The 16368-nt window shown below is 48.2% G+C and overlaps 1 protein-coding gene across 1 annotated transcript; it reads right to left on the bottom strand.

Moving 5' to 3' along the window:
- Positions 1–7176: 7176 nt before the first annotated feature.
- On the bottom strand, positions 7177–13305 carry LOC309648307 (uncharacterized protein). Its single transcript, XM_082436812.1, has 4 exons — positions 13167–13305; positions 10541–10630; positions 9814–9905; positions 7177–7467 (listed from the first exon to the last, which is right to left on the bottom strand). Exons 2-4 carry the CDS (start codon positions 10608–10610, stop codon positions 7285–7287), a joined length of 345 nt encoding a protein of 114 aa, XP_082292938.1. The 5' UTR covers positions 10611–10630; positions 13167–13305; the 3' UTR covers positions 7177–7284.
- Positions 13306–16368: the final 3063 nt, after the last annotated feature.

Below are 16368 nucleotides of genomic sequence, written 5' to 3'. Positions count from 1 at the left end.
TGTCTCTGTTGCTGGGCTTTCCAATTGGGCCTCAGATAGCCGTCCTCCCCCCAGCGCCCCTCCCCCACGAGTCTAGCCCTCTGTCCTGGACCAGGTCTTCCAGGAGAAGGGAGGTGCGGGTTGACAGGGAAGAGCCGCAAGTTATGCTTCTGAGCAGCAGAGACGCAAGGGCCTGGATGCTTGGGTCAGGGGAAGAGGTTACTGGGGGCTGGGGGCTGGTCCTGCAGAACCATCAGAAGCACAGTGACCCCCAGGCAAGCGGTGACCCCTCTCCCAGACGCCCACACACTCACTGCTACTCACAATGGCATACCTTCAAAACCCCCGAGATATCGCCTCAGCCTCCCAGGCCTGCTGGTAACAATTGAGACCCATTTGCGGATGGGCACACAGGTGCAGAAACACAGCCCACCTGGGCTGTCTGGTAAGGATGGTCCTTACCCTTATGCCTCACTGGCCAGGCCTTAATCGAACAGAATACCAGCACAATAGGTGAGAAATGCTGTCCTTCGTTCAGGTAGCAATATCCCAGCTGAGATTCAGGGTTCTAATGTCCTGGAAGAAAGGGAAAATGGATGTAGGGGAACTTTGGTTTCTGCAAGGGTGGTGAAAACTTCCAACAGGATAAAATATATGGAAAAGAGTATGTCTCCTTCCCCTCCAGCTCTCCCCACCGTGTTCCCTCCTTAGACTAATCCCCACTGGCATTAATGGATTTCTTATCTATGCTTTCAGAGATAAATATTTATTCATTTATTTGTATGCTTAATTATATGTTAATTTATAGGTTTAATTATACATCTATATGCATGTGTGTATATAAACAAATATATTTCATCTGCCACTAGCCACCTGTTTCTTTTTTTACATAAACGACATCCTACTATACACACTCTTACTTTTGTTTTCTTTTTTTAGCTAACGAATATATTTTGGAAATCTTGCCATATCAGTCCATACAGAACTGCCTCATTCTTTTTTTTTTTTTTAAATTATTGAGCACCCCAAATCACTTTTTTAAAATTTATTTATTTTTATTTATTTATGGCTGTGTTGGGTCTTCGTTTCCGCACGAGGGCTTTCTCTAGTTGTGGCAAGCGGGGGCCACTCTTCATCGCGGTGCGCAGGCCTCTCACTATCGCGGCCTCTCTTGTTGTGGAGCGCAGGCTCCAGACGCGCAGGCTCAGTAGTTGTGGCTCACGGGCCTAGTTGCTCCGCGGCATGTGGGATCCTCCCAGACCAGGGCTCGAACCGGTGTCCCCTGCATCGGTAGGCAGACTCTCAACCACTGCGCCACCAGGGAAGCCCTGCCTCATTCTTTTTGATGGTGGTAGACTATTCTCCTGAATGACTTTACCATGATTTGTTTAACCAAGTCTCCTAAGACTGGATAGTTGGGTGACTTCTGTTTTTTTCTTACTACTAACATTACTGGAATGACCTTCCTTGAAAATGTGTCATTGCACACAATTGGAAGCTTCTCAGGACAGGTTTTAGAACTGAAAGAATTGCATCAGAGCATATGTGCATTTCAAATTTGGGGACAGCTCACGGGCCTAGTTGCTCCATGGCATGTGGGATCTTCCCAGACCAGGGCTCGAACCCGTGTCCCCTGCATTGGCAGGCAGACTCCCAACTACTGTGCCACCAGGGAAGCCCCCCATTGCATATTCTTGCCCTTTTATGGTCATAGATTAATTGACCATACGTGTGCGGGTTTATCTGTGGGCTCTTTGTTCTGTTCCATTGATCTATGTGTATGCTTTTGTGCCAGTATTATGCTGTTTTGATTACTGTAGCTTTGTAGTATAGTCTAAAGTCAGTGAGCATTATTACTCCAGCTCTATTCTTTTCCCTTAAGCTTGCTTGGCAATTCAGATCTTTTGTGGTTCCATATGAATTTTAGTATTTGTTTTAGTTCTGTGAAAAAACGTCCTTGGTATTTTGATAGGGATTGCATTGAATCTCTAGTTTGCTTTGTTTAGTATGGACATTTAACAATATTAATACTTCCAATGATGAACATGGGGTATCTTTCCATTTCTTTTTTTTTTTTAATTTTACTTATTTATTTATGGCTGTGTTGGGTCTTCCTTTCTGTGCGAGGGCTTTCTCTAGTTGCAGCAAGTGGGGGCCACTCTTCATCGCGGTGCGCAGGCCTCTCACTATTGTGGCCTCTCTTGTTGCGGAGCACAGGCCCCAGACGCGCAGGCTCAGTAATTGTGGCTCACGGGCCTAGTTGCTCCGCGGCATGTGGGATCTTCCCAGACCAGGGCTCGATCCCGTGTCCCCTGCATTGGCAGGCAGATTCTCAACCACTGTGCCACCAGGGAAGCCCCATTTCTTTTTATCATCTTCAATTCCTTTATCGATGTTTTATAGTTTTCAGAGTATAGGTTTTTAAGCTCCTTGGTTAATTTTATTCCAAGGTATTTTATTCTTTTTAATGCCATTTTGAACAGGATTGCTTTCTTGTTTCTCTTTGTGATAGTTCATTACTATTGTATAAAAATCAACAGATTTTTGTATATTAATCTTGTAACCTTCAACTTCACTGAATTCATTTATTAGTTCTAATAGCTTTTTTAATTCATTTTTTATTGAAGTATAGTTGATTTACAATGTTGTGTTAATTTTTGCTGTAAAGTGACTCAGTTATACACACATATATATATGTTCTTTTTAAATTCTTTTCCATTATGGTTTACCCCAGGATATTGAATATAGTTCCCTGTGCTATAGAGTAGGACCTTGTTGTAATTCTAATAGCTTTGGTGGAGACTTTAGTGTTTTCTGTATATAGTATCACATCATCTGCAAATGGTGACAGCTTTACTTCTTCCCTTCTAATTTGGATGCCTTTTATTTCCTCCTCTTGTCTGACTGCTGTGGTTAGGACTTCCAATACTATGTAAAATAGCAGTGGTGAGGGTGGGCATCCTTGTCTTCTTCCTGATTTTACAGGAAATGCTTTCAGCTTTCACCGTCTAGTATGATGTTCCCTGTGGGTTTGTCATAAATGTCCTTTTTTCAGTTGAGGTATGTTCCCTCTATACCCGCTTTCATCAGAGTTTTCATCATGAACGGAGGTTGAACTTTGCCAAATGCTTTTTCGGTGTCTATTAGATGATCATGTGACTTTTAGACTTCCTTTTGTTAATGTGGTGTATCACATTGATTGATTTTCAGATATTGAACTATCCTTGAATCCCTGGAATAAAACCCACTTGATCCTGGTGTATGATACTTTTTATATATTATCATATTCAATTTGCTAATATTTTGTTGAGGATTTTTACACCTTTATTCATTGGTCTGTAATTTTCTTTTTTGTAGTGTCTTTGCTTTATTTGGGCCACTACTCATATTACATATTACACCCCTCACTTAGCCAATCAAACTACTTGCTCTGACCATAGCCATAAAAATGAATCATATTTCATACAGATGGCCAACAGGCACATGAAAAGATGCTAAACGTCGCTAATTAGTAAAGAAATGCAAATAAAAACTACAATGAGGTACCACCTCTAACTGGTCAGAATGACCATCATTAAAAAGTCTACAAATAACAAATGCTGGAGAGGGTGTGGAGAAAAGGGAACCCTCCTACACTGTTGGTGGGAATGTAAATTGGTGCAGCCACTATGGAGAACAGTATGGAGGCTCCTCAAAAAACTAAAAATAGAGTTGTCATATGATCCTGCAATCCCACTCCTGCGCATATAGCTGGACAAAACTATAATTCAAAACGATACACGCACCCCAATGTTCATAGCAGCACTATTCACAATAGCCAAGACATGGAAACAATCTAAATGTCCATCAACAGATGAATGGATAAAGAAGATGTGGTACTTGTATGCAATGGAGTACTACTCAGCCATGAAAACGAACGACATAATGCCATTTGCAGCAACATGGGTGGACCTAGAGATTATCAAAGTAAGTGAAGTAAGTCAGAAAGAGAAAGACAAATACCATATGATATCACTTATATGTGGAGTCTAAAATATGACACAAATGAACTTATCTATGAAACAGACTCACAGACATAGAGAACAGACTTGTGGTTGCCAAAGGTGGGGGGTTGGGGGAGGGATGGATTGGGAGATTTGGATTAGCAGATGCAAGTTATTATATATAGGATGAATAAACAACAAGATCCTACTGTATAGCACAGGGAACTATATTCAATATCCTCTGATAGGGCTTCCCTGGTGGTGCAGTGGTTAAGAATCCTCCTGCCAGTGCAGGGGACATTGGTTCGAGTCCTGGTCGGGGAAGATCCCACATGCCATGGAGCAACTAAGCCCACATGCCTCAACTACTGAAGCCCGCACACCTAGAGCCCGTGCTCCGCAACAAGAGAAGCCACTGAAATGAGAAGGTCGTGCACTGCAGTGAAGAGTAGCCCCCCTCACCACAAGTAAAGAAAGCCCGCCTGCAGCAATGAGGACCCAACGCAGCCAAAAATAAATAAATAAATAAAAATATCCTCTGATAAACCATAATGGAAAAGAATATGAAAAAGTGTGTGTATATATGTGTAACTGAATCACTTTGCTGTACAGCAGAAATTAACACAACATTGTAAATCAACTATACTTTAATAAAATAAATTTTTTAAATGAATCATCTTTAAAAGTTACTCAAGCTCAATCAGAGCAATGAGGGAAATTTCAGTCAAAGAATATAACTTTCTGGTTTTTAGGAGGGACTGTCCCTCAGTTACAGGATGAATTTATATTGCAAATATCAGGGTATGGTCATTGAAATTTAAGGGTTTCCCTTATGTGGAGGAAAATTAAATCATACTAAGGATAATCAGCCTAATGACTACAGGGAATTGGGCTGGGTGCTTTATGAACAATGCTAATATATCATTTCTCTTAAAGTTAGTGATTGGTATGTAACAGACAGGGACAAATGACCTGGGATATACTGGGCTGCACCTAATGAAATTTCTTGTCTTAAACATTTACTTATGACGCTACTAGCTATATTGCTTGTATTCTGCCTATTTACAATATTGTTATCTCTTGCATTAAGAATTGTGTGACTGGGACTTCCCTGGTGGTCCAGTGGGTAAGACTCCACGCTCCCAATGCAGGGGGCCCGGGTTTGATCCCTCGTCAGGGAACTAGATCCCGCACGCATGCTGCAACTAAGAAGCCTGCATGCTGCAACAAAGATCCCATGTGCCACAGCTAAGACCTGAGGCAGCCAAAATAAATAAATAAATATTTAAAAAAATAAAAAAGAATTGTGTGACTGAGCCTCCAATAAATATAATGACGCCTAGGCGACTTGAAACAACTGATCAAATATATAGTTCTACGTGAGATCAGTGATCGTAATAGTGTAATTCTAGATATGGGAAGAAGCAACAAGAGGGAACCATTTCCTGGACCATGAGGGATTAGTAAGATAGGTGGTCCAGAGACATGTAAGGCTACAATTAACAGGGCATGGTCCAGCAATAACACATTGAATGGCCTATCAGTTAGATACTCGCCTGAGCTAGCAACAAACCTTACTAGCGCCGAGGGAGAAATTGGCTATAAAATGCCTCCCAAACCTTGGTTGAATTTATGACCAAGAGGAGGGCACTGCCAACGAAAGAAGGTTCCCCACCACCCACTTCTACAAAAATGAAGTCATTAGCCACTGCACTTGATACCAACAATACATCCGGAAAGTAATTAAGAGTGAAGATCAGGCTGAGGTACTCTATGCTCTGGGAAAACCGGCAGAAAGGCTTTCAGATAGTTAGATATTTTCAGGAGAAAATTTTAAAAACCACTATTCTTGTATCTTCTCATACTTAGACAAGCGCTAAAATCATAAGTGACGTATGTGTTCCTTGTGACTAACAGTACCCTTCTACCAAGCTGTGTGCTTCATTGCACATACACGTTCTCCAAAATCACATAGAACCTGACTTCCTACCTACCTTTTGGATCAGTTCCTCAGAGCTCTCTGAGAGGCTGTCTCCTGGGCTATAGTCCTCGGTAAACCCCAAACAAAATGGAAACTCACAGCCCTCACATTGTACATTTTCACTTCAGTCGACAATTTCTGTGGATTTTGTTGTTGTAGTTAAGTGGCATTACTGTGTCTAAAGATAAGTGTTACATGCATATTCCAAGTATTTATGCAATATCTGAAGAGGTAAGTGAATGGATGCTATGAATCTTGGAAGGTATGAATGTTGGAAGGTGCTCTTCCACTCACAGTTGTGTGACCATCTGGGAAAGTCCCACTGTCCACATGTGTGAGGTTATTACCATGATGACTAAGGGCATAGACTCTGGAGCCAGCCTGCCTGGGTTTGAATCTTGGCTTGGCTACTTATGATCTGTGTGACCTGAAGCAAGTGACATGAACTCTCTGTGCCTCTGTTCTCTTGTCTTGGAAAGAGAGATAACAGAACCTGTCACGTGGTTGTGAGGATTAAGGGAATCAAAAAGTGTAAAGAAATTAGCTCAGTGCTTACCACATGGTCAGTGCTCAAGAAACATTCCTTTTTTTTTTTTTTTGGCCATGCCATGCGGCATGGGGGATCTTAGTTCCCTGACCAGGGGTCAAACCCATTGCATCTATGTTGGGAGCTTGGAGTTTTAATCAGGGAAGTCCCGAAACATTCCTTATTCTAAATATTTGTGTAAAAATGGAGGAGATCCTAGTCAATGGGAAAGAGATACAGAACTGAAGAATACACTTACTCACTCATGTATTCATTACAGCCTCGTGCTGAGGATAAATTAACTTAACAGACCCAGTCAGTAGGGACACAATAGCCATTCTTTGCTATAATAATAGAAGCAATTAGGTGAGCACAGGATTGCCCAGCTAAGGACTGCACTTCCCAGCATCTCTTGCAGCTAGATGTGGTCATGTGACTATGCTCTGGCCAATGAGGTTTGAGGAAAAGTGATCTGGGCATCTTGTAGGAGTTGCCCTTTGAAGGACTAAAGTGTGTCTTCCCCTTCCCTCATCCTCCTCCCCTTCCCCTGAGCCACAATGTGGATGGGATGTGGGGGGTGAGCCCTCTCCAGCCACGTGGCACAGAGCACCAAAGTCAAAGGACCCTGGCTGCCCAAATACAAGGAGTGTCTACACCTTTGCCCCGAGAGGTTAACACACAGACCACCAACATGGAGGACAAATCAATTTCGGCATATTTAAGCAGCTGTATTTTGGAATTTTACATCACAGTAGCCCAGCATGCATGTCTTGGGAGCGCGGGGTCTAGAGCGGGAAGCAGAGGGTCCTCGGGTATTAGGAAAGGCAGAGGATGCTGAGGCAGCACAGGGGACACTCCCATGCCTGGATCTCCTCGTACTCTGCACCAGGCTTGGAAGGGGAGGTGCAGTTCGAGCCAGGTTTCGAAGGTTCAGGAGGAAATTGGGAATCAGAGTCAGAGTCATCCGTTTCCAAGTAATAGGCGAAGCAAACAGTTGGCTTAAAGGAACGAGAACACAGAAGAAAGAGGAGAACGTTAGTGCCCTGGCTAGCGTCCGCTCTCCCAGGTGTGAGGGCTGAGCACGTGCACTCAGGGGCAGCCCACTTGGGGCTGAATTCCAACTTGGCTACAAACAGCTGGGGATCCTGGGGCAAGCGACCTGACCTTCCCTGGCCTCAGTTTACACTTCTGTATAATGAAGTATAAATAAGTGCTTTCTCAAAGGGGGGGGGGTGTGAGGATTGAACAGGATAATCCAAGAAAAGGATCTTTAGCAATGTTTGCTGCTTAGTGAGAGGGTTTTTCTTCTACTCAGTGCCCTCATCTTTGCAAAACAGCTCTTCCCCAGAATGTCCTTAGTGTGGGTTTCCCAACATCCACGCTGAGGACATTTCAGGGCGGGATCTTCCTTTGCAGCACGTGCTGTGCATTGCAGGATGTCGAGAGGCATCCCTGGCCTCTACCTGCTGTACACCAGCAGCATCGCCCCTTCAGCTGTGACAACTAAAGATGTTTCCAGACATTGAAGGTGTCTGCAGGGGGACAAATCGCCTCTGGTTGAGAATCACTTCCTCATCCATACTTCTGTTCTCTGAGTTTGGGGAAAGGTAAGGACCTTCTACCCCATATGCTCCCATGGTCACGTGACCCAGGCTGGGGCAATTAGGGTCCTGCATCCCCTCAGCGGATGATTGGTTCAGTGGTGGGCAAAGTACCCAAAATGGGCCAAACAGAATGCTCTCCACTTCTAAGATTTTTGCTTCATGAAAAATGTGTCCCAACTGATCTCTTATTAGCTAGCTGCATGGAGAAAACAAAATCAGAAAGTATTCAGTAGAGAAATCGGACAAGCATTTCTTCCGAGTACATCAGCAATGATGGCAGACAGACCTCGTGTGCATCTAGATGTGATGTCTAGAAAAGGACAGGGCATCACTTAGGTGGTATTCCAGAGATCATAGCTACCCTGAATCTCATTCACGGGGAAATGGTTAAAAACTAAATAAATAAACAAACAAATAAATAAATAAAGCAATATGGGGTGGGGTGACTCTGGTCTTCAAAGTTGTCATAGGCAAAGAAAGGTTGAGGAGATTTTCCAGATTAAAGAGGACTAAAGATACATTACTAAGCACAATACCTGGACCAGAATGGACCTTGTGCTGTGGGGAAAAGAACGAAAAAAAAAAAGGTAGTATGTAGCTAATTCACAAAACAGGAATATGGACATAGATTCGATGAAAGTGTGCATAAGGGTAAAAGCCTGAATGTTACAACAGTCCCACACTTATGTAAGAGTATATTCTATATCTAAGGTGATAGACTGCGGAACGTATATATAAATATATATATTAGAGAGAACATGAAAATAAAAAATATTAACAATTGGTGAATTTGGATGATCTTTGTACTGCTTTGCAAAATCTGTGACTCTTACATTCTTTTCTAATAACATTTCTAGAGAGTCCTCCCTGGCACTGCTGCAGGCACTAATAGGAAGGGTGTTCTTGCGAGCATCCTGACCCTGTGCCTCCCCTGACCTCTCCCCGCGGCACTCCTGGTTCCCCATCAGGGCCGCCCCAAGCGCCGCTCCTGCCTGTTAAGAATCCCAGAGATAGAGCAGACGCCTCATTGGCTAAGGTTGAGTCACCTGCCCAGCCTGGAACAATCACGGGGAACCTTGGCATTGCTGGCTCTGATTGGTCAGGGGCATACCTGGAGCTGGTCTGAGGATGGGATCAGATCCATCCGAAGGACACGGAGACAGGTGGTCCCCCAAGAAAAACCAAGGGTGTTAGTAGGAGAAGGAGGAATGGTATCCAGGTGGACAAAGCCACAGCTGCCTACGCAGGAGAGACCCTTACGTAATTCATTCCCTCACTTAATCAGCCCATGTGTATACAGTGCCTAACGCTGGTTACATCTGTTCTAGGCAGGGGGATATGCCATTGAACAACAGAGGAGGTTGCTGCTCCCCAAGAACCGCTCTAGTAGGGAACACAGATGATGAACACACAGATACAGGTATGCTCTCAGGTAGCAATAATAACGCTGAAGAAATTGAGCAAAGCAAGGGGTTAGGGAGAAATGAGGCAAAAGTGAGCAAGGGAGGCTTCATGGAGGAGGTGACATTGGAGCAGAGGCAGGAATTAGGAAAGAAAAGAAGGCAGGAAAGAGGGCAGCATCTCCAAGAAAACCATCCCCCAGAGCTGGGGCTACATCCTCAAGGGTACAAGGGGCACCGAGCCACCCAAGGGTCTCTGCTGGGTAGAGGGGGTGGTGGATGTGCCTTTCCTCTCAGAACCCAGGGGACTGTGGTCAAGCGAGGAAACAAGCAGGCTTACCAAGGGACAGAGCGGCAGGAGTTTGGCTGACGTCCTTCCCTCCTTTTTGGAGGGCTTGTTCAGCAGATCATCAGGGTTCTCAGAAGGCAGGGCTGAGGGAGGAGGAAAGAGGCATGAGGCCATCTTGCCCTCTGAGGCTTGAGAATAACAATAACAATAAAATCTTCATCATGAACCCTTGACAAGAGCTAATATGTGCGGAGTACTTGCTATGTGCCAGGCACGATTTTAAGCATTTTACAAGTATTAGCTTGTTTGGTTGTTCATTATAACTCCCTGAAAAAAACTACTATTATCATCTCATTTTACAGATGAGGAAACTGAGGCACAGAAAGGTTAGGGAGGTTGCACAGCAGTGCCTGCAGACAGGCATTAAATTGCATCCTGAAGACCCACAGGGAACAGACTGGGAATGTCAGTGAGTGAAGGGGCTGGGGTAAGACAACAGGGGTGTCCAGGCCACAAAAAGAAGCTCCAATTCATTCGGCTCCCAGGAGACACCGCTGTAGGCTCTGAACAGGGGAGAGACAGGACGCACTGACATGAGGGGATGTCAGGGAGGTTCCATCCTGGGTGCCCCTCAGGGCCCTCCCTCCCCAGGAAGAGCCAGTGGGAGATATTTGGGGTTGGGATCAGTCTTCAGCGTCAATACTTCCCCATCAGCCGTGCCCTGGAGACCCTCCCCACTGCCACCTGCCCACAGTTTTCCACTCCGTGTGTGTCTCACCTCCTTTCTCCGGCGGCTTGGTCTGCACCTCCTCCGTTTCCTGGCCCTCGATGGTGCTGAGAGGTAGCATCGTGACACCACAGCTGCTCCCTATGGACAGGAGACCAGAGCAGTCAGTGCCTGGGCTAGGGACCCAGATGGCCCGGGTGTGAACCCTAGCACTGCTCTCAGATGTCAGGTGGACTCAGACAGCTCCATCCCCTCCCCAAGTCTCCAGGTCCGCAACATCCAAGGGGAAGTGTTGGCAATGCCTCCCTCCTAGAGTGGCTTCCAAGGCCCAGTGTGTGATGTGGGGAGAGCATTTGGCACGGCACCTGCCAAGGACAAGACCACGGCTAATGATGCCTGGGTCTCATGTCCCTTTAAGAAAAGAATAGAAATATTATGGCACAAAGTGCTGGGGTCTGAAGGTGTAGCTCAGTTAACTTTATATCAAAAGGGCCTGTTGTGTCTGACATACAGCAGGCACTAAATAAGCACACTCATGGCCAGCATTCCCAGTGCTGTATTTCAGCCCGGTCCTAAGGCTACGTTGCAGCTTGACCAAATGGTTCAGACCAGGACCTCTCTTCCCTGTCCTCGGGCGCTTCTTCTGGTACAGGATGCTCAAGTGACTGCCCCTCAGGACTGCTGTGAAGACGAGGGGGCCGGTCCACAGACCCCTCACCACAGCCCCTGGGGAGCGGCCAGCACTGCAGCAACGGTGCCTAGCAGCAGGCTCAGCTGTGGGGTCCTGGGACCCCGCCTGCACCCCAGCTTTACCCTGGGCAGGACTTGGGCCAGTGTGTCTGGAGGGTGCACTGAGGGGTTCCAGCCTGCCGGTCACTAGCTGAGAGATCTCAAGGATCAAGCTCGCCAGATTTAACAACAACAAGATTACAAGAAATATACAGCAAACTGAGATTTGAATTTCAGATACACAAATCATTGTTTAGGATAAGTAGCTCCCAAACACTGCATGGGACGTGTCTACATAAAAAATCACCCTTTATTTATTTTGCCAAGTTATGTTTAAGTATAGGCAAGAAATATCTGGGACATAGTTACACTGAAAGGTAATTCTTTGTTTGTCTGAAATTCAAATTTAAGTATGCGCCCTGTATTTTACCTAACAAGCCCCGATTCAGCGGGTATTTAACGTCTTGTGCTGTCAGGTTTCCCCTCCATAAAAATAAGGGCAATGAATGATTAAACATGAGGGTTGAATATGATTAAACACATGTCAGGTATTGAGAACACAGCCTGACACAGAGTCAGGCAGTTTATGTGTTGGATCCAACTCTCTTGTTATTGGTGGGGGGGCGGGCGGTTAGGAGGCCTCTCCCTCCGCCTCCTCTGCCGCCCCCACCTTCCCTGCCTCACTGTCCCTGCTGCCAGGACCTTCCAACCTGGCCTCTGACCTCTGATCTCCCGCAGCGCCCCCCCACCACCCGTGCAGGCCCCGGTTCTGGGCCAGGTCTTCCAGGGAAGACAGAACCTCGTGGAAGAAGATCCCCAGGTCACAGAGCTTCTTGCTTCAGAGCAGCTGAGGCACAAGGGCCTGGCTGCCCATTCAAGTGTGGCTGGGGAGTTGGGGCTGGCCCGGCAGGACCATCAGACACACGATGACCCCCCAGGAACTTGGTGATCCCCCATCAGGGACTCACACGCACACTCCAGCACCCCGTGATGTTCTTTGAAAACCTCTGAGACGCCCTTTGAGCCCACAGACCTATTTGTAAAAATTGAGACCCACCAGTAGATACACACACACACACACACACACACACACACACACACACACGCTTGGGATACACACAAAGGCAGATGCACAACCTGAAAATACAAGTCACCCTCTCCAACACAATTCCCCTCTGGCTGGCACCAAGGGCCGACCCCCAGTCTCACCCATGGCCCATCCCCCAGAGGCTGCCCCTCTATGATGCACGCCCCTGGCAAGCTCCCAGCCCCCACCCGCAGCCAAGCAAGTGCAGGCGCAGAATCACTGGAGCCTGCACAGCCCTTTGCCAAGTGTCCGTCTCTTAAGTAAATCTTCATAAGCTTCCTCAGGCGCCCCCCAAAGCCTCCAGGAGGGGCTCCACGCCCCCCGAATGGCCCTCTGGATGTTCTTTTAGGCCAATTCTGTACCTGGCCCCCTGATCCCAAAAAGACCTCTCCCAAAGTATCCCCTCCCCCCATACCCCGGCCTCCTCCATCCAACTACAAAGTCCCCCGTCGGCCCCTCCTGCCCCCTAACATCTCAGGACCAGGACCCGGGCGCCTCCCCCACCTGTCCTGGACGGAGTCCCCGCCACCCCTACTACTGACACCCCAGCCTCCTCTGTCCCCTCCACTCTTCCCTCCTCCCAGTGGCCAGAGAAATCCTCGGACCTGGAGTCGCCCCGTGGCTCACGAGGACCTGAGCGTCCCGACCGCCCTCAGGGGAGACTCGCGTTCCTCAAGGGGCCCCACCGCGCGCACCGTCGGGTCTCAGGGGCTCCTAGGCAGCAGCTCCTGCGCCCCATTGCCGCGAACGCACCCGCACATCCCCGAGGAGACTCTGCAGCGCGATCCCGCGCCGCCCTGGCCCCAAACTGTCCCCGCCCTGATGACAGGGACCCTTCAGAGCTGTGGCCTTGGGACTGACCTCCCGACCTCGGTTCTGGCTGGGCCGCTGGGCAGGAGCGGGCGGGCTTGCTCAGTGCTTGTCCTTGGCGCCCGAGCAGCGCTGGTTCCAGAGATGCCCGAGGAGGCGGTGGATAAACTTGCGCGAATGAATGGGAATGAGTTGCTCAGCGACACACATAAACCCCCAACCCCCGCCCCCGAACACAAGTCAGGTGGTTAAAACACTCTCCGACACCAGCACAGGCGTCAGAGTGTTGGCTGCAATTGTATTTTTAGGGGGGAGGGTCAGGGGGCCTCTTCCTCCACGAAGGCCCCCCAGCCTGCCAGCATCACTATCCTTGTTACTGAGGGGTTCCTACTGGGCCTCAGAATCCGTCCCCTCCCCCAGCGCTCCTCCTCCACTGCCCAGGCCAGGCCTTCTTAGGAAAGGCACAGAGGCTCATGCTTCAGAGGCACTGGGGCCTGGGGACCCCTTGGGGGTGATTGGGGGCAGGGTGGGTCCTGCAGGATCATCAGGTACACAATGAATCCCTCCCACGAGGTGACCTCCTGCCCAGGACTCACACCCCTACTTACTCACAGTGGGATACTTTCAGAATCTCAGAGACACCACTTTGGCCTCAGTGTCCTACTTGTACAATTTAAGACCCACTTGTAGATCCTCAAATACACACAAATGGGCAGTAACACATCCTGAGGTTCAGTAACACTCAGGCATGTGCATTCACACACACACACACACACACACACACACACACAAATGTGCAGATACACACAGCTTCAAATACTGGGCACACCAGGCACATACACACGGCAGGACACACACATCTGCACACTTAAAGCTCAAAGGGCACCCTATGGGATACTCAGACCACCTCTGCCTGACACCCCAGGGTCCACCCTCAGTCTCACCTGGGGACCCATCCCTCCAGAGGCCTCCCCCTCTCAGATGCCCCCTATCACTCTGCTCTCACCTGGGGACCCATCCCCCCAGAGGTCTCCCCCTCTCAGATGCCGCCTATCACTCTGCTTTGGACACCCCCCAGCTCCTACTCATAATGGCTCACATTAAACCTCAGAATCACTCCTTCAGCCTTGTAAGCTTGAAAACATTGAGACCTACTAGCTGATCAGACAGACAAATATGCAGAAATCCATCCACAGAAATACAGGCATGCAGACACACAGACACACACACACACACACACCTGGAAAATCGGAGTCACCCCCTCAGCCTTGCAAGCCTTTTAAAAACAATAAAACCCACTTGCTCCCCACTTACAAATGTGCAGATTCAGATCCACACAACTTCAAACCACAGGTGACCCACGCAGACACACCCACACAGACACACACACAGTTTTCAAATAAACACATTGGACACTGGGGCATAAAGACACAAACACACCTGCGGCCACATCTCGAAACTCAAAATCACCCTCCAGACACATGATTCCCTCTGGCTGCCACCCAGGACAGACTCAGGTCCCGTTGCCCAGAAGCTGCCCCCTTTCACACGTGCGGGCCAGTCATGCTCCCAGCGCCCCCCGACAGCCGGGCACTTACGCGCATAACCACTGTTGGCTCAAAAGCCGTTTTCCAAAAGCCCTTCTCATTCCCAAAACTTCATTCGCGTCCTCCGAGAACCCTCTTTCCGCAGCTCCAACGCCCCCCAAACGGCTTCAGGTATTCCCTCCAAATCATTCATCCATGCCCCCAGACGGCCAAGTTCGCAACTGGCTCCCTTAACTCCCAACTGACCCCTCCAGGGTCCTGGAGGCCCCTGAATAACCGCCTGCCACCGCCATCAGATTAGCATGCCCCTCACATAGTGAAGACATGAGCTCCCCAAATTCAGATACACAATCAGACTCTGCTGCAATCACACACCCACACAGAGACACACACACACCTAAGTACCCATCGACTCCACCTGTCAGACAAAAATGCACACCCTTGGGCACAACTCCGCAGAGTCAGACGCAGACTCACACAGACGCCTCACAAAGTCAGAATTCGTGCTGTGTGGAATCCCATTAAAATCTCCCGCCCTGGGACGGACAGACAAGGCCACACACTCCCCGGACCCCCGCAGAGCCACACTCCCACCCTGACACAGTCACCTGCTGGCGAGCCAGTCACTCACTCACACCCACGCCCAGACCCTTCACCCTCGGAGACACAACAGGTCAGGAAGGGGCGGCCGAGGACCCGCCCGCTGTCACCCCCATTAGCGCGCAGGCGAGCCACCCCCGCTTCCTCCACTGGCAGATACAGAGCCCTCCCCCCAACACACACACACACACACACACACACACACACACACACACACACACACACACACACACACACTGTCCCTCTCCCAAGCCACCTCCCATCCTCTCCTGCCGAAAACTCACCGCTCGGCTCACTCTCTGCCTTTCCTCCGAGCCGAATGCGGGTGGGCGGAATTCAAACCTGGACCAAAGCGCTCCGAGAGCCGCCCACCGAACTACCTGTCCCAGAAGGCATCGCGCCTCGCCGCGCTAGCCGCTCCGTGTCGACTAAGGAGCTCGAGCCAGGGTGGCGTTCGAGGACCTCTGGGAAATGTAGTCCCGAGACCGAAGGGGGCGGTCCAGGGACGCCAGAGTGGCGGAGGTGGGAGCAAGAGGTGGTATGCCTCACTCCTTTCATCCCAGCCCTGGGTTCCTGCAGATGGAGGGAGCATGGGGGGTAGGGGGGCTTCACGCTCTGCACCTCATCCCCTTACCAGGAGGCAAAGTATTAAATAGCATAGAGGTCCCTGGAGACCCTGCCTCAAAACTTCCAGCACCCCTCGGCAGCCTTGTGCAGCCAAGAGCTATGTGCATCCAATGAAAAGCAAAAAACAAAAAAACTGCATTCAACAAGATCACAAGTTTATGCTCCTTTTATATGAGTAATTTAAAAATAGATTTAAAATAGTACTTTTAAAATAGATTGTCGTTTCTGATGGAGAAATTTGAACATGGGGTATTTGGAGATATTAAGAAATTATTTTAAGGGTAATAGTGGTATTGGGACTAGTTTTTTTAAAGAGTCATTATCTTTGGTGGATATGTACTGGGATTCAAGGATGGTTTAACATATGCAAATCAATAAATGATACGACACTAATAGACAAGATAAAAACCACATTATCATCTCAATAGATGCAGAAAAACCATTGGACAAAGTTCGACATCCTTTCATGATGGATAAAT

The sequence above is a fragment of the Balaenoptera physalus genome (genome assembly GCF_965194825.1).
Source record: "Balaenoptera physalus genome assembly, chromosome: 19".
Lineage (NCBI taxonomy): Eukaryota > Metazoa > Chordata > Mammalia > Artiodactyla > Balaenopteridae > Balaenoptera > Balaenoptera physalus.
This window is presented reverse-complemented; position numbering and strand designations above follow the sequence as displayed.

What these genes read in the sequence shown, in the direction of transcription:
- LOC309648307 (XM_082436812.1), bottom strand. Translation starts at nt 10,610, where the DNA reads ATGCTACCTCTCAGCACCATCGAGGGCCAGGAAACGGAGGAGGTGCAG. An exon ending in CAAGCCGCCGGAGAAAGGAG is followed by an intron (nt 9,906 to 10,540) that starts GTGAGACACACA and finishes CTCCTCCCTCAG; the next exon opens with CCCTGCCTTCTGAGAACCCT. An exon ending in TCCTGCCGCTCTGTCCCTTG is followed by an intron (nt 7,468 to 9,813) that starts GTAAGCCTGCTT and finishes CGTTCCTTTAAG; the next exon opens with CCAACTGTTTGCTTCGCCTA.